The sequence below is a fragment of the Rhinatrema bivittatum genome, chromosome 18 (assembly GCF_901001135.1).
Source record: "Rhinatrema bivittatum chromosome 18, aRhiBiv1.1, whole genome shotgun sequence".
Classification (NCBI taxonomy): Eukaryota; Metazoa; Chordata; class Amphibia; order Gymnophiona; family Rhinatrematidae; genus Rhinatrema; species Rhinatrema bivittatum.
The window spans coordinates 1,130,515-1,155,299 of record NC_042632.1 but is presented as its reverse complement, the minus strand read 5'-3'; the positions used below and the strand labels follow the sequence as shown (position 1 = coordinate 1,155,299).

General features: G+C 47.3%; 1 protein-coding gene across 1 annotated transcript in view; it reads left to right on the top strand.

The window, feature by feature from the left end:
* The window catches only part of LOC115079628 (dedicator of cytokinesis protein 2-like), a 991,955-nt gene that overhangs the window by 570,715 nt on the left and 396,455 nt on the right, over window positions 1-24,785 (top strand). The window contains 2 exon segments of the mRNA XM_029583335.1: window positions 1,883-1,989; window positions 14,321-14,463. Of these exon segments, the coding sequence (XP_029439195.1) occupies window positions 1,883-1,989; window positions 14,321-14,463 (250 nt within the window).

Below are 24,785 nucleotides of genomic sequence, written 5' to 3'. Positions count from 1 at the left end.
AATTCTACAAATTCTACCTCCCTTTTACTCCCCCCTTTACTCCCCTGAATCCTAGCTTCAAGGCCTCAGTCTTTCACAATATTACGGCATTAACATCTTATAGTTACCTCGCATTCAGTTTATATGATTTCCATTTGTTCCTTGTATTCTCCCAATTTTCCCTTTGTTCTGATGCTCTAATATTTTATGTAAAAAATGTTCGCTGTTCTAACGCCTTATGTTCTATGTAATCGCCACTTGCGACAGTTATGTTACACTGTAAACCGGTATGATCTGTATACTTTACAGGAATGTCGGTATATAAGAATTCAAAATAAATAAATAAATAAATATCTATCCACACCTTCACGGCTCATAACTACCTAGAACATGCTTCACATCAAAACAGCAGTGTTAGCCAAGCAGTTCTCAAAAACTTATTTAACTAAGTCCTTCAACACTCCCTCCAGCCTCTATCAAAGTACAGCTTGCAGGTTCCACTATTGATATTAAGCTATAACAAATATTTACATGCAGCTGTCAGCTTTGGTGTGGCTGATTACTATCCTGCTTGTCCATGGAGAATACAAAGTTGCTTAACTGTAACATGTGTTCTCTGTAAATAGTAGGACAAATCAGTTGCACTGTCCTCCCCTCCCCCCCTGAAGATTTGTAGAATAGCTTGCTATAAAGACTGAGGAGACTGCGTGGGAGCTCCCATCATGGTCTGAAAAACCTTGATTTTTCTGAGTTCTAACAGCGCTTTTCTATCTTTGCGCCTTCAAATGATGTTACCCATTTGTATGTCTGATTTGTCCTGCAGTTTCCGGAGAACATCTGTTACGGGTAAGCAACTTTGCTTTAATATCCACCCTTGTATACTCATAAATAATTTGTTTTATAAGCCTAATTTCTTATAGGGAAACTGGCCAGTCTGTGTGTCTGTCCCGTACTATGTGTGTCTGTTTGGTCCCTTTCTCTTAGTAATTTTTTAGGCATCCATTCAAATGTGTGCCATTGTTATAGAGAGCTCACACTTTTCAAATAGTGCTCAATACATAGAATTCCTTATTTTTATTTCCCATAGGGAAACTGGTCAGTCCAGTTCAGCTGAAATATCAAGGAGGTCACCATGTGATGTCATCAAGTATTTTTAAAGTTGTTCTGCCATTTGTTAACATCAAACATTTTAAAACTCGTTTTATCATTTGGTTAGTGTCTGTGGTAAACAACTAATTTAATTTCTTGCTTAATATCCTAAAGGAAAGAAAAGTCTCTGATATTTACTAGGGGTGTGAATCGTGTGATCGATCGTCTTAACGATCGATTTTGGCTGGGGGGGGGAGGGAAATCTGATCATCGTGGTTTGTTTTTTTTTAAATCTTTAAAAATCGTAAATCGGGGGAGGGCGGGAAAACCGGCACACCAAAAAAACCCACCCGTAGCCGTGGCCAGAGAGAGCTGGAGATCGCGCCGGGACCCCCCCCCACTGGACCCCAGGTAATTTAAAACATTTTGGGGGGGTTCGGGAGGGTGGAGGATTTGTTTTAAAGGTTCGGGGTGGTTTTAGGGTTTTTTTGGTGTGCCGGTTTTCCCGCGCCCTATTTAACGATACAATACAAATGCCCCTGACGATAAATCGGGGGCATTTGTATTGTATCGTGCACTCTAATGATTTTGGACGATTTTAAAATTATCTGACGATAATTTTAATCGTTCAAAAACGATTCACATCCCTAATATTTACTGATGCACTTATTACACAGAAAGCCACATAACAAACATTGTCATAACCATGTGCAAATCTCTGTGCCAAAGAAGGAAACTAGGCATCATGAAATGTTCATGCATCTCCTTGTTTGTGCTTTATATGCTAACATGTTCATTTGTATTTTTCATATAGTCAACTTCTGTATGAATTTTACATGTGCATTCCACCAGACAAGCTACAGAAACAGAAGGTGCAATCCATGAACGAGATTGTGCACAGCAAGCTCTTCATCAAGCCAGGTAATGTCCATCATATATTGCAATATTTCCCAATCCATTGTTGGAGGCACACCTAACCAGTCTAGTTTTCTGGGTAATTATAATAAATATGCAAGAGAGAGATTTGCATAAACTGGGTCTCCTAAGTATTCTGGAAACCATACTGGTTACTTGTGCCTCCAGGCCTTATTTAGGAAGGATGAGACGGCGACCTAACTCTTTCTTCCTGGGCGTGAGCCCTTGGAGAGACTCATCCTTGGTGCAGGAGGATAAAGCATCACTGTGAGAGCAGATTTTTGTCACAGGAACACTTGCTGCTACACCAGGATAATGCTTTCTGACTAGGTGACCTTGTTCCTCCAAAGCAGCACAAGGGCTGTTGGACTGGAGGGACTTGGGCACTATGTCCCTGAAGGTCTCCTCTAGGTATCTCTGTCTGCCTCAGCAACTCCAGATTTGCCACTCTAACCTCCAGAAATCGGATTTGCTCTCTAAGAGCCAGGAGCTCTTTGCACCGGGTGCACACATACAACCTCTCACTACTGGCAGATAATCACATATGTGGCATTTGATGCAAAAGACTGAAAGGCCCCCATCTCGCTGCTGTAATACTGTCTTAATATTGTTGATTTTCTAGTTAATTTAGGTTATTATGGGAGTGGAGATGTATAAGTCAAAGTCCTTTAAGTTTATGTGATACATTTCATATTAATTTGGCAATGATCTGCAAAGGGACAATTAATCTAATTGATAAGGGCTAGATCACTCCCTTGTTCTAGATAAATCCCTGATTGACTTTTGATGTGGAAATGTCTCTTGTCCTCTTTTATGGAATAAATTTATACATCAAAGAAAGGGCTGGGTGAGAGGGAAGAAAAGATACTAAAAAATTACCTATCTCCCTAGTTTCTTCTTTTTAATCAAGGTACATAGACAGATACTAAAAGAAATTACCTAGCACCCTAGTTTCTTTTTTTAAAATAAAGACACACACACAGACACTAAAAGAAATTCCTTAGCTCCCTATTCTTTCTTTTTAATCAAGACACTGTCACGGGTTGCAAGCCCTTGGTGTGGTTGGTACTGTTCGGCACTAACAGAGGACAGGCTCACTGCTGACCGGGACTGAGGAAGCTTCAGCTATACCGGCTTCTTCCTCCGCAGGTTGAGTCCTTGGGTTCTGAGGCCAGCAGGACTTAGGAGAAAGTCTCCAAAGGGATGGGCGTTCCAAGAATCAAGGCTGGCAGTGGTCACGCAGGTCCAAGCACGGGTCAAGGCAGGTGGCAGTCAGGCAGAGTCAATATCTGGGCCAAGGTCAGGACAGACAGAGAACCAGGTAGGGTTGGTATCCGAGCAGAGGTCAAGGCAAGCAGTGATCAGGCAAAGTCAGAATCTAGGAAGGGGTCAAGCACAAGAAATCAGTTCAAGGAGACAAGAAAGGAAAGGCAAGAGCAGGGAGAGACAGGAACAAGGCAAGAACGAGTAGCAACTAATACAGCAAAATACTGGAGGACCTGTTGCTGCGGCATCAGCTGATTGTGGGCACAACGTTTAAATATCCAGGCCGCATGATGTCATCAAGGAGTGCCAGCAGAAGATTTCCTGCTGTGGGGCCTTTAAGACAGAGCACCGTGCACACGCGTGCCTAAGGAAAGCCTCCTGATGTATTGGCCAAGTCGGGGGCGTTCTAGGCCTAGGTCTAATTGCGGGTTTTGTACTTAGCGGGGAGCTCTTTCTGTTGACCTAGTTTTGGATGTTAAGCAAATGAATAGAGAAAGTGTAGAGTCTGCCTTCTAGGGCAGGAAGCAGGGAAAGAGGAAAAAGTACCTAGAACTGAATGGATCTATATATATAATGTTTTCTGTAACTATTTACTATATGTAACTTCTACTTTAAAATAAAACCAAGTCCTTGAGATCAACCAGCACTTGTGTGGAAACCACTATTTGTGGTACCATGAAAGATTTAAGGTGAAGTGTTCCCAATGAAAGAGCCAAAAATAAACTTGAAGTTGTTATCCCTCCCCTTGCAATCCTGAACTGAACTAGGGTTCATATCTGGGAGCTGCTGAGCCATTATGCAACCCATGGTACTCCCTGGGGTTCTCCTAACAGGGTGTGAATTTTATTTCAGGGTCCATATGGCTATGTATGCCTCCTTCTGGTCTTGAAATAAGACAACTCTATAACAGAGTTAAGATTTTACTGTGGTAGAATTTTATTAGGGCAAAATATGCTGCAGCTGTGCTTGAAGTAAGGTCTGCTCAGTTTGGAGCTGGTGTGCTGTGTGTAGTGCCACAGAAATGCTCTGTGGAATCCAGGCTGAGATTACTGATCACCTCTGAGGATCCAGGGGGTTCAAAAGGCATGCTGGGATGCCAGGAAGGCATTCTGGAATTTAGAAAATCAATAAATAAAAATAGAAGCCTGAGGGATCCTGGTGGAAGATCTATGAGTTTTTAATCCTGATGTTATGTGATGTGAAAGTAGTGAAACTCTGTATTAATCTTGCAAGTAGAAGTTGACAAGTTTGTAATGTGTCTGTCCATGGAAAAAAATTACTCTGGAAACTGATCTGGACTGGATAAGTGGACAGGATTCAGGGGCGGATTGTGGGAAAATAGTGGCCTGGGGGATTTTTCTCCATACTGGCCCATGGGTACCCAATTACACATACAATTTGGTGAGTCACCAAATACAGAATAAAGGGACCATAAAATATACACAGAAATGCACAGACAAACTGAACTGGAAATCACAATAAGTTAGACTGTATGTAATGCAGCAATGGAAAAACAGAAAATACCATCATTCCTCATAAAACATCAAACAATAAAATCAAGAACTATAAAACATCACAATAGGAAAATCATACTAAAAATATATATTTCAAAACTGCTGATGAGTAGGACCTCCAGTAATTTAACTCAGGGAAATTTTCAAAAATGTGTATATAACACCAATAAAATATTTCAAAAAGAGCAGACATCAAATAATATTCAATAATTAAAACTAATAAGGATAGAAAAAAATCCCTGGTTCTCCATACCTGGGAACGTTTAATTCCAGTCACTTTGAGATGGTCATGAATTAGTTGTTCTCTAGTATTAGGAAAACAGAACTAGCCAAGCAGCTATGGATCCCAACACAGAAATAATTGTATAACTATACTAATAAGCAGAATAAATGTTTCACAACAACTATGAACAGAATAACATCCAACAATTAAAAACTCATAAAAATTATTTAAAATTCTCCAAACACCAATAAAATATTTCAAAACAGCAGACACATCACATAATATTCAGTAATTAAAATGGCAGTCAATCAAGAAAAATAAACTTAAAAAGCCACTTTTACTAACCCCCTCCAGCAGCTCTCCTACTCCTCTTCCATGCAGGCCAGTAGCACACCCCAGAAGCAGTAGTGGCTGAAGCTCTGTACTCATGGTCCTCTTCCTTAGGGCACACAACCAATCTCTTTGTCTCTCTGTCTCTCACATATGCATACCAGTTACACCCCCATGACCTCTGTCTTTCACACAACAATCATCTCCCGACCAGTCTTTCTCTTACATACATACCAGTCACCTTCCCAATCAGTCTCTCTCTCTCATGCTTCGGGCCCACGCTACTGCTCGGGGCCGCCGCTGCTGCCGCTATTTTTTCATGCAGCATGGCTCTTTCTTCTTCCCGCGCACCCTACTGAACGACACTTCCTGTTCCGAGCCAGGGGGGCAGGTGCGGGAAGAAGAAAAGGCCCAGCCGCAGTTGCCAGCCTCCACTAACACTGCTGCCGGCCCTTATCCGATTCTTCCACCACCGCCAATCTGGGCTCTCGCATTGGCCCATGGCCTCCTTTCCTTTTCTTTGACCGCCACTGGCTTGGGTTCCGGCGGCGGCTTGTGGCCTCTTTTTTTTCCTCTCGGACGTCACTCGGGTTTCTCTTCATTTTCTTCAGCCGCCGCTGGCTTCGGCGGCAGCTCATGTCCCCTTCTGCTTGGGCTCTGGTGGGAGCTCTGCCGCGGCCTTGCAGGCCTCTCTTCCGGCCCCGCATGACTGTCTTCTGGCTGTGGCAGGATGGCTCTGCCGCAACCCCGCAGGTTTCTCTTCGGGCCACAGTGCCAGCAGACCCTCTTCTTGTCTTTGGCCTTGAAGTAAAAAAAAAATAAAAAATCACATGATGGGAGCGACCGGCCCACCGGGGGAAACCCGATCCCCTGTTAGGCCAATCTGCCCCTGACTGGATTTAAGCTTTACCCCAACCAAACATGAGTGTATGCAACATTGATTGAAGTTTTTCTGCTTGTTTTATTGGGAGTACATTATAAATGAGGGAATGTCTGTTATCTTATCATTTAATAAACCAGCATTGATACATGATTCCCAGCATGGTTTGTACTTCAGGAGCTTCCAACCTGACAAATATTTTGTACAGTGATCAATTGATAAAAAGTATATTTTTTTCTGGTGTTATCCATAAAATAAATCTAAACAGTTAGGGGTAGGTTTTCAAAAGGTACGCACGCACAAACCCCGGGGTTTTACGCGCGTAAGTTTTTAAAATCTGGCCTTTACTTAATTCAGAGACATACAGGGGTCTCTATTGACTTTAGGTACCCTGTCCGGCTACTACAGGGAATTATCGTAAACTTTTGGAATCCAATTTGTACCGATTTCTCTTTGCCTCCTTTCTTCTGGTTCTCCTCTTTTTAGTTATTGAGACACTCTGATCAAGATAATGATAAGGAAGTGCTGGAATAATTGTGTTTCTTAGCAGGCATGGGGGTAACTTTCATGGAGTGGCAGTTACAGCACAAAATAGCAGTGATATGAATGGGGGTAACCTTCATGTCACAACAGTTACAGCCAAAAACAGCAAATATGACTTAATTGTGCTTCCAAGAAGGCATGAGACAATCTGCATGAAGTAGCAGTTACCAGGGAGGTGTATTCATTTTTAACTTTTTCAAGCCGCAGTACTTCGGTAAGTTTTTTACCCGTTCTCCGTCGATCACCATCGAGTTTGGCCCTCGCGGCCTACTGGCCGTCTACCATACCGCGGCTCAATTTTTTCCATGGCCATGGCGTCGGGGTTCCGTCGGTGCCCGGACTGTAATCGCACCATGTCCATCACAGACCCTCATAAAGTCTGTGTAATGTGTCTTGGACGAGAGCACGATGTCTTGACCTGCACCAAATGTGCCCTAATGGCACCAAAAGGTCGCAAGGCCAGAATGGAGAAGATGGAACTTCTCTTCCGTGCTCAAACCCCGACTCCGTCCATTGCATCGACGTCGTCAGAATCAGCTCCGTCAACTTCATGCCAGCATCGACCACCGGCCGGTGACTGTCCAGCATCGACGACATCTCGGCCTTCGACACCCTCTACTCCCCCTCAGGATCGAGGGGATCATAGAGACAAACATCGCCATCGACATCGAGAGTCTCGGACCATTGAGGGAGCGAAATCATCGACCTCGCCATCATCCGAGCTGCAGTCGAAGAAACCCCCGTCCAGAAAAGGCACCGACCTTTTCGGCGACCGGGTCACCGAGGCAACCCTCACCCGACAGGGTATCGGGAGCCGCGACTCCGCCTTTAATGGTGGACCCTCCGGCTATGCCTCTGCTTCCTTCTTCTGTTCTGGAGCTGGGGCTGCTTGCTCCAGGTCTCCGAGAAGAACTGGACTGGATGGTTCAGGAGGCCATCGACAAGGTGATGCAACGATTCCAGGTTCCTCCAGCACCCACGCCGGTACCGATTGTGAAACCGACCACCGACCCGATTCCGGCAGCGTTGGCACCGCTGCTCTCCATGATGGAAGCGCTCATTGTTGCTTTTCCACCAATGGACCCCGGGTCACCGATGGCTCCGGTGCCCTCCCCGCTTACTCTGTCATCGGGAGGAGAAACACCGTTCTGCATCCTTCCATCGGGAGTTCTACCTCAGCCATCGATGCCGATACGTCCATCACCACCGGTCCAACCATTGTGCCGATATGCCCGTCGGCGCCACTGAGCCATCCATCGATGCCCTCGATGCCTGTGCCGGTGCCTTCGATGCTTTCATCAGTGCCCCCAATTATTCCTTGGATTCCTTCAGAACCTAGACCAGGACCCTCGGGTATCCCACCACCCCGTCCTCCTCTAGTTCCTAGAGGAGCAGGTGCTGATCCCTATGATACCTGGACTGATGATTCCTCCCCAGACACCGATGATTTGCCTTCACCACCTTCACCCACTGAAAGTATTTATTTATTTATTTGTACGTTTTTATATACCGAAATTTAGCTAGAGGCCTTCACTCCAGTTTACATTTAAGACAACAAATTACATGTGCAGAAACCATTGGTATAACAACAGACTGGTGTAACAATGAATTACAGGTAACGAAATAACTGGTATAAACATAACAGGTCTAACAACAGATGAGGACAGATTATAACAACGGATGCAGATTGGTTCTAGTCAACAGATTATATAGCAACAGATTGGGTTTATCGTCAGTGGTAAAGTGTTTAACAGTCCGTAATATGGTTTAACTATCCGTAATGGTATGGGGTGTCATTTGTGGTGTGGGTGATTAGCCGATCCCGTCTTTGAAGGCTTGTCTGAAGAGCCAGGTCTTGAGTTATTTTTTAAAATGTTTTAGTGTTATTTTGTAATCTTAGGTGTTCCGGTAGTGAGTAGAAAGCGTTCTCCTCCAGAGGACCTTTCCTTTATAAATTTTGTGAAGGAAATGTCTGAATTGGTTCCCTTCCAATTACAGACTGAACAGGATGATAGATATCAGATGATGTCTCCCAAGGAAATAACCTCCATCCCTATCCACCAGGTTCTTCTGGATCTCCTCAAGAAGAACTGGGAACATCCTGGCTCCATTGCTCCAGTCCACAGAAAAGCTGACACTACCTATTTGATGCAGTCAGCTCCGGGTTTTCAGAAAATTCAATTGGATCACCAATCTGTAGTGGTAGAATCTGCACAGAAAAGAGCAAAGAGATCAAAGCCTCACACTTCTTTTCCCCCTGGCAAGGAACAGAAGTTTCTAGATACAATTGGTCGCCGTGTCTTCCAAGGATCAATGCTCATCTCCCGAATTGCCGCTTATCAGCTCTATATGACCCAATATAATAGGGTCATTTTTAAGCAGATACAAGATTTCACAGACTCCCTGCCTCAGCAATTTCAAGATCAGCTCCAAATCCTAGTAAACAAGGGTTTTGAGGCAGGCAAGCATGAGATCAGATCATCTTATGATATCTTTGACACTGCTACTAGGGTATCTGCAGCCGCTATTTCGGCAAGGAGATGGGCCTGGCTCAAGTCTTCCGACCTTCGCCCTGAGATACAAAACAGCTTATCCGACCTACCCTGTGTAGGAGATAGTCTGTTTGGTGAACAGATTCAGTGGATGGTGGCGGAACTTAAGGACCATCATGAGACCCTAAGACAGCTCTCTCTGATGCCTTCTGACTTCTCTTCAAAACAGCCCTTCCGAAAGGACTCTAAGAAGTCATTCTTCTGCCCGAAGACGTCCTACCCGCCACCAACCAGATCCCGTTCCAAGAGACCGTTTCAAAAAGCCCAGTCTCAGACACGGAAACAAAAACCACAAGCAGCTCCTCAACCAGGTCCTGCTTCAGGTTTTTGACTTCTACCAAGACAGCAGCAGCCAACTTCCATTGCCTCACATACCAGTGGGAGGTCGACTGTGCCACTTCAACAACATAGGGCACTCAATCACCTCAGACCAATGGGTACTGGTGATAATTGCTCAGGGTTACCATCTGAACTTTCTCTCCGTGCCACCTGACTCCCGACCTCTACTGATGTAGAGAACATCCGATCACTCCATCCTTCTGGATCAGGAGGTCTCCCTCCTCCAGTCCAAGCCAATAGAACCTATAAACTACTCTCAGCACGGCCTAGGATTCTATTCCCGGTACTTTCTAATCCCCAAAAAATCGGAAGGCGTTCATCCTTTTCTGGACCTACGGGCCCTCAAGTACCTCCAGCGAGAGAAATTCAAAATGGTAACCTTGGGCTCGCTTCTTCCTCTTCTACAAAGAGGAAACTGGCTCTGCTCTCTAAACTTCCAGGACGCATACACTCATATTGCGATAACTCCGTCTCATTGCAAATACCTGAGGTTTCTAGTAGGCCCCAAGCACTATCAGTACTGAGTGCTTCCATTCGGCCTAGCATCTGCGCCACGAGTCTTCACAAAATGCCTCGTAATAGTTGCAGCCCTCCTCAGGACTCAAGGTGTTCACATCTACCCCCTATCTAGACAATTGATTAATCAGGGCTCCCACTCAGCAAGCTGCTCTGTCGTCCCTCAATCTAACATTACACACTCTAATTTCATTAGGATTTCTCGTCAGCTACAACAAATCCTACTTAGTCCCATCTCAAACATGGTCGTTCATTGGGGCAGACTTGGACACCTTGCAGGCAAAGGCTTTTCTGCCTTGACATCGAGCTCTCACCCTCATGTCTCTTGCGCACCAGCTGAAGTCTCAGCACTCCGTGACTGCACGCTACTTTCTCATCCTCCTGGGACACATGGCGTCCTCAGTTCAGGTCACACCAATGGCCCGTTTGGCTATGAGAGTCATGCAGTGGACTTTAAGGTCTCAATGGACTCAAAGCATTCAGCCCCTGTCGACCATTGTCCACGTAACCGACTCACTCCGTCAGTCTCTTGCCTGGTGGAAAAATCAGATCAATCTCCTCCAAGGCTTGCCCTTTCAGGCTCCAGACCCTCAATTAACTCTCACCACCGATGCTTCCAACCTCGGCTGGGGAGCCCATGTGGCCAATCTGCAGACACAAGGATCTTGGTCTCCAGAAGAAGCCAAACGCCAAATAAATTTCCTAGAACTTCGAGCAATCAGATATGCTCTCAGGGCATTTCAGGATCACCTCTCAAATCATGTTATCCAGACGGACAACCAGGTGGCCATGTGGTACATCAACAAACAGGGAGGCATGGGCTCCTTCCTTCTGTGTCAAGAAGCTGCACAGATATGGGCGGAAGCTCTCTCCCATTCGATGTACCTCAGGGCCATCCACTTGCCGGGAGTGGACAATGTTTTGGCAGACAAGCTGAGTCGCATCTTTCAACCGCACAAGTGGTCTCTCAACCCCTCAGTAGCGAACTCCATCTTCCAACAATGGGGATATCCTCAGATAGACCTCTTTGCGTCTCCTCAAAACCGCAAAGTAGAGAACTTCTGCTCTCTCATTCGCAGCAAACACTCTCAGCCCAGAGACGCATTCTTCCTCTCGTGGGCAACCGGTCTACTCTATGCATTCCCTCCACTTCCTCTTCTCTCGAAGACTCTCGTGAAGTTACGTCAGGACAAGGGAACCATGATCCTGATAGCACCTCACTGGCCACGCCAAGTGTGGTTTCCAGTACTTCAGGATCTCTTCATTCGCAGGCACATTCCCTTAGGAAAGGACCCACTTCTGATCACTCAGAATGACGGGTGCCTCTGCCACCCCAATCTTCAAGCCTTGTCCCTGACAGCATGGATGTTGAAAGGTTAATCCTTCAGCCACTTAACCTTTCTGAACCAGTTTCCCGTGTCCTGATTGCTTCACGGAAGCCTTCCAAGAGAAAATCTTACTCTTACAAATGGAACAGGTTTACGTCATGGTGCTCTTCTTAGTCCCTTGACCCCTTTACCTGTCCTATCACGAAGCTTTTGGACTATCTCTGGCACTTATCAGAGTCAGGTCTAAAACTTCTTCCATCAGAATGCATGTCAGTGTGGTAGCCACCTTCCATAAAGGCATCAGGGATGTACCCATATCAGTACAACCCCTTGTAACATGTTTTCTGAAGGGCTTGCTTCACCTCAAGCCTCCACTGTGTCCTCCGGCCCCTACTTTGGACCTCAATCTGGTTTTGGGTCGGCTCATGAAATCACCATTCGAGCCTCTTCAATCCTGTGATCTTCGCTATCTCACATGGAAAGTGATTTTCCTTCTGGCAATCACTTCGGCTCGCAGAGTTAGTGAATTACAGGTTCTAGTTACCTATCCGCCTTACACTAAACTTCTGCAGGACTGGGCAGTACTCCGCACTCACCCTAAATTTTTGCCTAAGGTAATTTCAGACTTTCATCTCAATCAATCCATTGTACTACCTACCTTTTTTCCCAGGCCCCATTCCAATCCAGGAGAGCAGGCTCTGCATACCCTTGATTGCAAACGGGCTCTAGCATTCTACCTAGACCATACAGCTGCCCACAGGAAAAGCACTCAATTGTTTGTCTCTTTCCATCCTATCAAATTGGGGCAAACAGACTCTCTCCTCCTGGTTGGCGGACTGCATATCCTTTTGCTATCAGCAAGCGGGTATTCCACTTCAAGACCGTGTTAAAGCACACTCTGTGAGGGCCATGGTGACTTCAGTAGCACACCTACGATCGGTGCCACTTCCTGACATTTGCAGGGCTGCCACCTGGAGTTCTCTCCATATGTTTACAGCCCACTATTGCTTGGACAAAGCCGGAAGACAAGATTCCATCTTCGGCCAATCTGTCCTGCGTAACCTATTTACAATGTGACATACCAACACCCTTCTGCCTGCCCATTAGGGTTCAGGATGCCCTCAGCCAAATTCCACCCCAGTTGTTGTGCCTGTTGCACGTCTTGGGTACATTTGGTGCATACTCGGACATCCTCAGCTCGGTACTCTCCCATATGTGAGGACTACCATCCTGCTTGTCCTGTGAGAAAGCAAATGTTGCTTACCTGTAACAGGTGCTCTCACAGGACAGCAGGATGTTAGTCCTCACAAAACCCACCCACCGCCATGCGGTGTTGGGTTCGTAACATTTTCTTATTTTATTTTTCGGCACTACCTGTAGCTTTTAAACAAGACTGAAGGGGGACTCCTGCTGGCTGCAGGGTTAGTGCCATGCTGGGCATGCCCAGTAGGGGTCAGTCAAAGTTCTGGAAACTTTGACAAAAGTGTTCCGTGATTGGGCTCCATCCTGTGATGTCACCCATATGTGAGGAGTAACAGCCTGCTGTCCTGTTAAAGGTAAGCAACATTTGCTCAACTTTGGAAGTAAAAGCCATTGTATTAAACATTTTTGCCATTGGGGATCCTATGAGACTGCAAACTGACCTAGTGGTTCAGTGACTGGTTTACTCAATGATGTCAGAAGAAAAATAGCTGCTGCTATTGACTGCCCTGAAAGGTTAACTAGAATCCAAGAAGAGAATAGTCTATTGAGTCAAATCCAGAGTCCCAGCAGGGAAGGTATCTGGAGGTACAAATGAATACACTCTCAGCTGTCCAGGCCACAAAAGGGGTACTATAGATGCTGAGCAAGACAGATATGGATAGACCTCTCTCCTATAAAGAGGGTCTAGGGTAGTTGGAATAGAACCTGTAGACAAAGGAAAGGTGGGATCCCCCCATGTTGTCCGAGCCACTCCTTTGATTCTTTTTGTTTTATATTGTTGTAGGTTAACTATAATTGAAGCCCAAAGTAGCATTATCAGGCATCCATTGGTTCTGTACTCACCTTGAGGCTATTGCCTCATCACAAGTGGCCAGGGCACAATTCATTTTCTACTTTTGCACTAGTATACCAAGGGCCAGATTTTAAAAACAGCACGAGGGCGTAGATTTGTTCGCGCAACCTGGCGCAAACAAATCTACGCCCGATTTTATAACATGCGCGTGGAGCCGTGCACATGTTATAAAATCCGGGGTCGGCGCGCACAAGGGGTGCACACTTGTGCACCTTGCGCACACCGAGCCCTAGGGGAGCCCCGATGGCTTTCCCGGTCCCTCCGAGGCCGCTCCGAAATCGGACTTTACTTCCGCCTCCCCCCCACCTTCCTCTCCCTTCCCCTATCTAACCCGTCCCCCAGCCCTAACTAAAACCCCCTCCTGACCTTTATCTCAAAAGTTACGCCTGCTTCTGGGCAGGCGTAACTTGCATGCATCGGCCAGCTGCCGGCGCGCCATCCCTCGGTCCCGCCCCCGGGCTGGCACCCTGCCCCTGGAACGCCCCTTTTTGCAAGCCCCGGGACATACGCATGTCCCGGGGCTTGCGCGCGCGCCGCCAAGCCTATGCAAAATAGGCTCGGCGCGCGCAGGGGCAGATTTTCTCAGGTTACACACGTATGTTACGCACGTAGCCTTTGAAAATCTTCCCCCAAGTGTAGCAAAGTATTTCCTCTCTTTTTGTTCTGGTTGCATATTGTTTCCTATGCAAGGTGCAGGACTTTACTTGTAAGGGAAAAACATTGTTCTAGACAGACAGGTTATTAGGAGTAGAGTTATTTAATCCTTCATTCTATTATTCTCTCCACACAGAATGCCGTGACATTCTACTTCCAATGATTACCAAGGAACTGAAAATGTTGCTAGAACAGAGGGAGGAGCAGCATCTCCAGGAGAAGAAATACTGTGTTGAACTCCTCAACAGCATCTTGGAAGTCCTCAGTTGTCAAGATGCAGTAAGTGTTACTGATAACAGAATATGAACCCATTTTCAGAAAAAGGAAGATGTGATGGAGTACTAAAATAGTTATACTAATAAATCTTATTGAAGTTTGCAAAACAAGGATAAATTTCCAATTTGGGGGTAATTTTAAGACATTTCCCTGCATATATGTTAACCCCAGGGCTGATATAATGTCCTAGAAACCACACCTCAAACACAATCTTAGGGGCCAGTGCAAGAAAGTATGCTCAGCCTAGTTCACGTGTCTATGCACGGTTGGGTATGCGTTGTGGACTCGCTAGATTAGCACCTAATGTAATAAGGAGATTAGCGCATCCAAAATGAATGGACAAACACATCCATACCTGATAGAGCCCATCACATGTAAATTCCATGTAGATGAGGCTATTAGCTATTACCCCCTGATGAAGGGAATCACTGGGTGCCCAATGCACACTTTTTAACATGGCAAAATGAACTCCAGTCTCAGAGATGGAGTAAAGTCAATTCGTGAGTCAAGAGTTCATGAGAAATAAATAAATACGGTCCTCTGTGTGTCCTCCTACTTAGTATCATTGTGACACTTACATTTATTGCTTGCGGGGTTGAAAATTAAATGTATATTGGCTTGATTAAAAAAAAAATTCTTGTGGCCACAAAATTTAGACACCCATAGCAAAGGGCGCTTAGCTATGGGTGTCTTCAGCAGCCTTAGTAAAATAAGAAAGAAAATGGCCTGAAGAAGCAAGATAAAAGTGGATACATATTGAGAGGCTGCTGCAATTGTGAGCACCCGATGCATTTGAGAACTATGGATGCACAATACTCCCCTAGCGTGCCTTTTTTTAGGCAGCTCCTCATTTAAATACTGCATCGGGTAACTAGGGGATATAGCTGCTTGTGCATTAGGAAAAGGGGCGCGCAGTACAAGCGCCTGTTTTCAGTGCATGTCTTATTGCATCGGTCCCTTAGATGGTAAAGTCTCTCTTGAAATTAATTTCACCTGATGTCCAAGTGTTGCGACCGTCGCTGCCCGACTTCTCTACTACGCCAACCTTACCTCTTTGGTGACTCCCTCTTTGCCTGTTGGAAGTTTGGCTGCCGCAGCGTCATCTTGCTGTTCCCCTCCGGCGACTACGGACCGGTTAGATGCTGCACTCAGTCATGTTCCCAGCAGCATAAGGGCACGCGCACGGCGTGGCCCCTGACTCAAGTACCAGCAGTGGCGTGAATCTCAAGGGCGTCCCCTGAGGTGACGTCATCCTCATCGGATATTTAAGGTCTCTGAATTCGCTAACTAATCGAGTTAGCAAGGGTTATTCTACCTAAGCTACTCTGCCTCCTCGGACTTACCAGGGGTACCTGCTACTCGGAGGCCTCGCTTTCTCTTTTGCTTTTCAGATCGCAGTCTGGAACCGGTACTCACTCCTAGAGGGCTCTCGTTCCCGGCATTGCTACTGAATACCACTTCTGCCAGGAAGTCATCGCTGCCTACAACATCAGTAAGTTACCATCGCTCTCTCTGAGCGTTCTCTGGAACCAGGTACTCGCTCCTCGAGGGCCTACTTCTTTCCAGCTCCTGGGCTGCTTCCAAGAAACTATTGTGTGAGTGTTACCATCAAGGTTGTTCCTGAGCTCTGCATACCCTGCCTATTCACTATATTCAGTTTCTCTACAGCTCAGTTATCCAGGATCACTGTTCCAGTATCTGAGGGACTACAGCCCAGCCGGGCACTTCAGCTCACTACTGCCACCTCTGGTGGTTCAATATACTGTTTAATAAAATAACTAGTGTGTGTCTGTCTCCATACACCAAGGCTGACCGGTGGTCCCTCTCAGGATCTTCCCCCGGGGGCGTGGTCATCTGCTACCGGCCCAAGGATCCACCCACAACTACCTCAAGCACTAACAGATTGCTAACTCCATGGATCCGGCACAACTCAATGCCTTGCAGGCCATACAGGGCTTGGCCCAGCGCATTGTGGAGCAACAAGACGCCTTGGAGAAACTTACTTCAGCGTTTCATCAGCTACACACACAGAAGGTTCAAGGCACAGCTTCCAACCATGAAGGTCAGTTACAGGAGGTAACTTTAAAAACTGCTGTACCACTGGTGGCTCCAATACGCTTTTCCGGTGAAATCCAGAAGACCCGGGGCTTTTTAAACCAGTGTTGCATGCATTTTGCCTTACAGCCATCTATATTTCCTACTGCTCTTTCCAAGATGACCTACATCCTTTCTTACCTGGATGGTAAGTCCTTTTCTTGGGCATCTACCTTGTGGGAGCACAAGGACCCCATTTTGCAGGACATAGAAGGATTTATGGACTTGTTTAAATCCGTTTTCAATGACCCTGCTCGAACTGCTGTAGCCGGTTCTGCTTTGGAATTGAAGCAAGGCAACAGATCATTGGCTGAATTTCCCATCGAGTTCAAAACTCTTACGGCAGAACTCCGCTAGGACCCCAAATGTCTCAAGACACTCTTCTTCAGAGGCCTGGATACCCGTTTAAATGATGAGCTGGCTGCTCGCGAAACACTTGACTCGCTGGACGAATTAGTAGCTTTGGCCACTCGGATTGATCACCGGCTCTGGGACAAAGTGAAGGAACTCTGTCCTAAGGTGTTACCTGGGTTGAAACAGGCTCGTTCTATATCCGCACCTCGGATGGTTCCAGTAATTCTTGCTGCTGATAAAGATGAACCGATGCAACTTGGTCATGGACATTTGACTTTCAAAGAAAGAAGACTTCGGAAGAAGCGTGGTCTTTGCATGTACTGTGGTCAGCCCAGCCATAATGTGTCTACATGCTCCATTCGACCGGAAAACGGAAGGGCCTAAGTCCTGCAGGAGGACTGTTCTTAGGTCATACCGCGTCCTCTCCTCCGCTGTCTCTTCCAGTCTCTTTGACTTATGGACTGGTCACGGTTCAGACTGCTGCCCGGTGGACTCAGGGACAGAAGGCAACTTCATTCTCAGATGTCTAGTGGAAGACTTAAGGAGTCCCCTCATCAAGCTGAAAAATCCACTATTGTGTCATCATTTGAAGTGGGCTATGGACGTTCCCCAACACCGCCACTTCCACTGAAGCTCAGTGACGTCCCAGCAGCTCATTCCACTGCTGCTGATATTCATAACGCTTTCCAAGTTTCACTTCTGAAATCACTCATACTCAGCGAATTTTCATCCAAACCTCAAGATCCACCTGTCATGAATGCAGAAGACGACTTAGAATTCAAAGTCGAAGAGGTCCTGGATGTTCATAAAAGAGGCAATACTTTTGAATACCTTCTGAAGTGGGACAGTTTCGGCCCCGAAGAAAACTCTTGGGAGCCTCAGACCAATATTCTAGACAAAGAGATGCTTCATTAGTTCCACCTCGCGCATCCTTCTAAACCCAAGCCTGGTAATCGCAGAGGAAATCGCCCTTTGAAGGGGGGTACTGTTGCGACCGTCGCTGCCTAATGTCTCCACTACGCCCACCTTACCGCTTTGGCGACTCCCTCTTTGTCTGTTGGAAGTTTGGCTGCCGCAGCTTCCTCTTGCTGTCCTCCTCCGGCGTCCCCGGATCGGCTAGACATGGGCGCAGCACGCCGCAGCCGGGACTGGCAGTGGCACGAACCTCAGTGGCGTCCGCCTGAGGTCTCTGAAATCGCTAACTAATCGAGTTAGCAAGGGTTACTCTACCTAAGCTACTCTGCCTCCTCAGTCTTACCAGGGGTACCCGCTCCTTGGGGGCCTCGCTTTCTCTTTTGCTTTTCAGATCACAGTCTGGAACCAGTACTCACTCCTCGAGGGCCCTCGTTCCCGGACTTGCTACTGAATACCACTTCTGCCAGGAAGTCATTGCTGCCTACAACATCAGTGAGTTACCATCTCTCTCTCTCAGAGCGTTCCCTGGAACCAGGTACTCGCTCCTCAAGGACCTACTTCTTTCCAGCTCCTGGGCTGCTTCCAAGAAACTATTGTGTGAGTGTTACCATCAAGGTTGTTCCTGAACTCTGCATACCCTGCCTATTCACTATATTCAGTTTCTCTACAGCTCAGTTATCCAGGATCGCTGTTCCAGTATCTGATGGACTACAGCCCAGCCGAGCACTTCAGCTCACTACTGCCACCTCTGGTGGTTCAATATACTGTTTAATAAAAGAACTAGTGTGCGTCTGTCTCCATACTCCGAGGCTGACCGGTGGTCCCTCTCGGGATCTTCCCCCGTGGGCATGGTCATCTGCTACTGGCCCAAGGATCCACCCACAACTACCTCAAACACTAACAGGCCTTCAGACTTAGGGAGGTCCACCACGAAGTCCATGGATACATGGACCCACGGAGCCTTTGGAATGGGTAAGGGATGGAGGAGCCCCCATGGCTGACCCACTGGCACCTTCTGTTGGGCACATGTGGCGCAGGAATCCACGTAGGCTCGGGCATCCTGGATCATGTTGGGCCACTAGTAGTACCGCTAGAGTAGGCTTAAGGTACGGGCCCGCCCGGGGTGCCCAGCAAACTGAGAGTCATGGGCCCAGCACAAGACCTTTTCACAGAGTCTTCAGGGAACTACTGTCTTCCCGACAGGCACTGGAGAGGAGGCAAACAGGTGAATATAAGCAAGGTCGATAATGTATTGAGAAGTGTCAAGTATGTCTTCCTGTTCAAATGAGCGCGACAGCGTGTCCTTTTCTCTCCTGGGCAGGATTTGAGGTAAAAATCAAACCAAGAAAAGAAGAGCGACCAACGAGCTTGCCTGGTGTTCAAGTGTTCGAGATTCTTGTGGTCACTGTAGACGACAAACCAGTATTGAACTCCCTCGAGCCAGGGGCGCCATTCTTCCAGGGCCAGCTTGATGGCGAGCAACTCGCAATCGCTGACTCTGTAGATGCTTTTGGTGAGTGAGAACTTGTGGGAGTAGAATGAGCACGGATGGAGCTTGCCCTTGGGAGAGCATTGGCTGAGGACAGCCCCAACTCCCACAGAGGAGGCGTCAACCTTGATGAAGAACTTCCAGCTGGGGTCCAGGTGTTGCAGGCATGGTCTTTGAAGAAAGGCCTCCTTGAAGGCCTGAAACGTCAAGATGGCTTCTGGCGTCCAATTCTTCAGGTCCGCACCCTTCTTTGTGAGGGGCGCTGTAATGACAAAGTAGTTGGCGATGAACTGGCAGTAGTAGATGTTGAATCCCAGGAAGTGCTGGAGCATGCACAGGCAGGATGGCCAGGGCCAATCTCTGACTGGAGTTTGCTAGGGTCCATGGCAAAGCCATTCCTGGATACAAGACACGCTTGTTCATTTTGGCATATAAGTTATGATCCCAGATAGGGATGTGAATCGTGTGCCCGATCGTCTTAACGATCGGGTTCGGCTGGAGGGAGAAAAAAATCTGATCGGTGGAGATGTGAATCGGAATCGGTTCCGTTTTTTTTTAGTGAGGCCATCCAGTGCTCCTACCATGTGACAGGGGCTGGCCAATGGCACGGATACCCTGTCACATGGTAAGGGCAAAGGGCCATCAGCGCCATCTTTATGAGTGGCAGCCGACGGCCCGAGAACGGGAGATCGCTCCCGGGACCACCACTGGACCACCAGGTAATTCTAAAATGTTTTGGGGGGATCGGAAGGGTGGGGGAAGCTAAGGGGTCATTTTTAAAGGGTCGGGTGGGGTTTTTTTTTAAATTGGGCCATCTGCGCCATTTTTGAGTGGCAGCCAAAATGGCGCCAATGGCCCGAAAGTGGGAGATCGGTCCCTGCGCCCCCACTGGACCACCAGGTACTCGTAAAAAGTTTGGGGGGGGTTCGGGAGGGTGGGGGAAGGTAAGGGATTAGTTTTATAGGGTTGGGGTGGGTTTAGGGGTTGTTTTGGTGTGCCGGTTTTCCCGCTCTCCCCCCAAATAACTCCTGTTAATGGACATTAACGGGAGTAACGATTTTTCACGATAAATCGGGAAAATTTCTATTGTATCGCGCACTCTAAACGATTTTTGACGATTTAAAAATATCGGGAACGATTTTTTAAATCGTCAAAAAACGATTCACATCCCTAATCCCAGAGGTGCTGAAGGACTTGGCGTACATCCTGGCAGTGTGTCTCTAGGTCCTGGGAATAGATCAGGATTTCATTCAGATAGACGAGTACTTTGGAGTAGAGCAGATCCCGGAATATTTCATTCATCATTTGTTGGAAGACCGCCGGGGAATTGCAAAGGCCAAAGGGCATTACGAGATACTTGTAATGCCCATCACGAGTGTTGAAGGCGGTCTTTCAGATGTCTGCGGGGCAAATCCGGACCAGGTTGTAGGTGCCCCTTAGGTCGAGCTTGGAGAAGATGGTGGCGCCTTGCAGGCGGTCGAAGAGCTCGTTGATTAGGGGTAGTGAATATTTATCTTTACGAGTGATGGCCTTGAGCCCTCTGTAATCAATACAGGGTGCAGGGACCCGTCCTTCTTGGTTACAAAGAAGAAGGCAGCCCCTGCGGGTAACAAAGAGGGCCTGATAAAACCTTTAGCCAGGTTTTCCTTGATGTAATTGGCCATTGCCTGAGTTTTAGGAATGGAAAGTGGGTAGACCCGACCCCGAGGGAGAGAGGTCCCAGGCAAGAGTTCGATGGCACAGTTGTATTTTTGAAGAGGTGGTAGGATGTTGGCCTTCTGCTTAGAGAAAACATCGGTGTAGTCTGAGTAAGGTGCTGATATTCCAGGGGTTGCAGTGGCAAGGGAGAGAGGCCAGGGAACCTCCACTGGTTCAGCAGGCTTCAGGCAGGATTCCCAGCAGCAAGAGCACCACTCGGAGAGCTGCAGTGTGGCCCAGTCGAATTGGGGGGAGTTGCCCACGAACTGCCCAGAGCAGGGAGTTTTATTCCATGTGATTGTATTTTTTAGATGTTTTAAACAAATGTTTTGCTGCCAACTCTTGGAATAATTTTAATAAGATTTAAGTTTTATATTATGTGATTTGTATTTTAGATCTTTTAAGGTTATTTAATTTTATTGTATATTTGAGTATGTGACTATCCCACAGGTATAAACATATTGTACACCGTTGTGATGTAACTATGAATGACGGTATAAAAAAGCTTTAATTAAATTAAATTAAATTAAATTGCGTTGGGGTCATGGCAAGCCCAGAACCATCAGATGGATGGACTTTTCCAGGATGTAGAACTCCATTTCCTCATGGTGGAGGGCATTGACCTGCAGTTGGACGGGTACAGTGACACGGGATATCCTCCCTAGCAGAAGACCTCTATGTATGGAGGCGATGGATAGGGGTACGTCAAGCATCTTGATGGGAATTTGCAGGTCATGTGCCAGGTTCTCCCACAGGAAATTCCCACCAGCAACTGAGTCGACCAGGACTAATGTTGGGGAGAAGCGCGTGCTGCAAGAGAGTCTGCAGGAAGAGAGAGCTGAAGGGCAGGATTGGTAGTGCCTAGGATCAGGGCCCCTGTGGCCCTAGGCCAGGGAGTTTCCCGGATGGACTGAGCATTTGGTCAGATAATTCCCCATGGCTGCGCAGTACAGACAGAGCCCCGACTGTCTTCTGCGATGGCATTCTTTGGGGGATAGTTTGCCCCAGCCCAACTGCATGGGTTCTTCCGAAGTTCGGGGGCTAGAAGCTCCTGACGGGGAGCTTCTAGCCCCCGTCAGGAGCTTCTAGCCCCCGTCAGGAGCTTCCAGTGAGAGTTGAATGAGATGTTTCAGAAGGGGGGATGATGGAGAGGCTGCAGCTCCTGGCTGCGCTCTTGGGCCCAACAATCAATACAACCGGCTAGGGTCGATCAGCCCCTCCAGGGAGTCGGGCAGTTTGTGGGCTATGAGTTCATCCTTCAGTGGGGGCGGACAGCCCATCCATGAAAATGGGACAGAGGCAGTCCTCCTGTCATCCCAGCTCAGAGGCCAGCGTACGTAATTCTATAATGTAATCACTGAGGGGCCGTCGGCCCTGACAGGGGTTTCAGGAGGGTCGTAGCTGGCATTCACGGCTCTCCCTGGGTTGTCGAAGGTTTTCCGGAAGAAGGACGTTGGAGCACTCCCAGAGCAGGGAAGCCCAGGACAGGGCCCTTCTCTTGAGTAGTGAGAGGATGAACCTAGTCTTCGTCATCGAACCCGGGAAGGCGATGGCCTGGCGTGAAATGCTTGTAGTGTTGGTTAATGAAACCTCTGCACTGTTTAGGGTCGCCATTGAAATGAGGTGGAGCTTGGAGTGAAAGGGGTGACCTAGGAGGTAATGACTGCGCTGGAGAGCTAGGAGCCCATGCTGGCGCAGCAGGAACATGACCAGAGTCAAGGCAGGCATTGAGCCGCTCGATGGAAGCCATCAAAGCCTCAAGGTACTGCTGTTGTTGCTGGATCTTGAGTGCCAGGCCCGGGATGGCCTGTAAGGTGGAAGCCTCAGCCGGGTCCATGGCCTTGGCACCCTGTTGTGTTTGTGGACCCTTGGCCTGAGATGGTGTTGACTGATGGGAAGCAGAGGCCAGCTGGAGCTTCGCCACTACCAGCCCACGTTCCCTGCAGGTTAAGCCCTTGGGTACCAGGGCTAGCTGGTCTTAGATGGACCTCTGCATGGATGATCCCAGGGAGATGGCGAGAGAGCACGGTGGCAGCCAGGAGAGAGAGGCCCGAGGCCAAAACCAAGAGCGGAGTCAGATCCAGTCCAGTGGGCCAAGTGGGTGGCGGAGAGCGTGGACAGACCTGGTCCAGGAGTCAGAGGCAGGCGGCAAGATACTTAGTCCAGAGATCAGGCAGAAGGAGGTCCATCCGAGGAAGCAAGGAACAAGTGGGAACTGGAACGAGGATATCCAGAGCAGAAGCAGGAGCCGAGACGGGTACAGCAACAGGAACGCAGGAACTGGAACAGCAACTCTGTAACTCGAGCAAACAAGAGCGAGGAGACCTGTCAGAGCTTGCTTTTATATTCTCAAGGCTGGAAACATCATCACTAGGGGCAATGGGAGCTTTTCCCGCCTTGGCCCCTTTAAATCCCAGCACAAGCAGGGGCCAAGCAGGGCGGCTGCAACGGCTTGGGCAGCATGGCGTTGTTCCCTCACAACAGCTGGGGGATGGCCCACATGGAAGTTGAAGTGGCGGCACCCCTCCGTCGCGGAGGCGAGAGCAAGGAACAATCCGGGGCTGAGCTGGGGAGCCGGGAGGCGGCAGGACTTTTTTTGAAACATTATTGAAAATTCCAGAGAATGCATGTCCTTCTCATATCCAAAGCTGCTTATATTTCCTCATGTGAAAAAAGAGGCTTTGGAGACTAGGCTGAGTGTCCATAATTATCTTTTGTTCTTCTTGAGCTTCCTGCAGCTTAGGAAAGGAGGAAGAAGGGAAGGCCTATAATGAGATTTGTTTTAGAGCCTGATAGGGAATAGGTAATAGTTTTTTTCGCTATAAAGATTCCTTGTTTTTCAACTCTAAAATTTGTGACCAGGGCAGCATAGAAGAAAAAGAAGCAGTTTCTTATAATACATTTTCAAGTCCTGCAGCTTGGAGAAGTTTTTTGGTTAAATTACCCCTGTAAATATTTGGTTAAATATCTAGGTTCACAATATATTTTTATGATCCCCTTCAAATTACTTCCTTTTGAATGCCAGGTTGGATCCATGGCCCTCTCTAGCCTCTTCCGCAATTCCATCAGACTCACAGGTCGCCCCTTAATAGATGGACCTCGCTGTAATGATAGTTTGCTAATTGTTACTCTTTAATTTGATTTCCTTTGTTTTCTATTTGTGAATTTTCTTCTTGATGGTTGTGTTCCCTCAGATGTTTGAGCTGCTTGATTCCATCTGATATAGATTTAATAAGCATATTCTTATTTAAATTACTGTAAATGGATAAATAAAACATTTTAATATATATTCTTTAAAACAGATGAGCACACTTACTGAAAAAACAGATGAGCGCACTTACTGAAAAAGAAACGAAACTGAAGAATCGCTGTAGTTGGTGATTCACTTGTATGTTCATGCAATGTCATAATTTGCTTAAACCTGTTCATTTGGCTTTGATCTGATGAACAATATGGAACTCCCAAAAGCTAGTCAAGAAACATATTAAATTTGTTCAATAAAAAAGTATTGCCTTTTATATATTTTTACAAGCCGTTAAGCCCGTTAAAACGGGCTACATCCCTCTGTCTCTCACCTCCCCCTCATTCTCTCTCCCCTCATTCTTCACCACCCCCTACCTCCCTCCCTCTCACCCACTCCTCCCTCTCCTCTCACTCAGTCCCTCCCTCCCACTCAGTCTCACTCACTCCCTCCCCCCGCTCTCCCTCCCTCTCACTCAGTCCCACTCACTCTCCCTCAGTCCCACTCCCTCCCTCCCTCTCTCTCTCAGTCCCA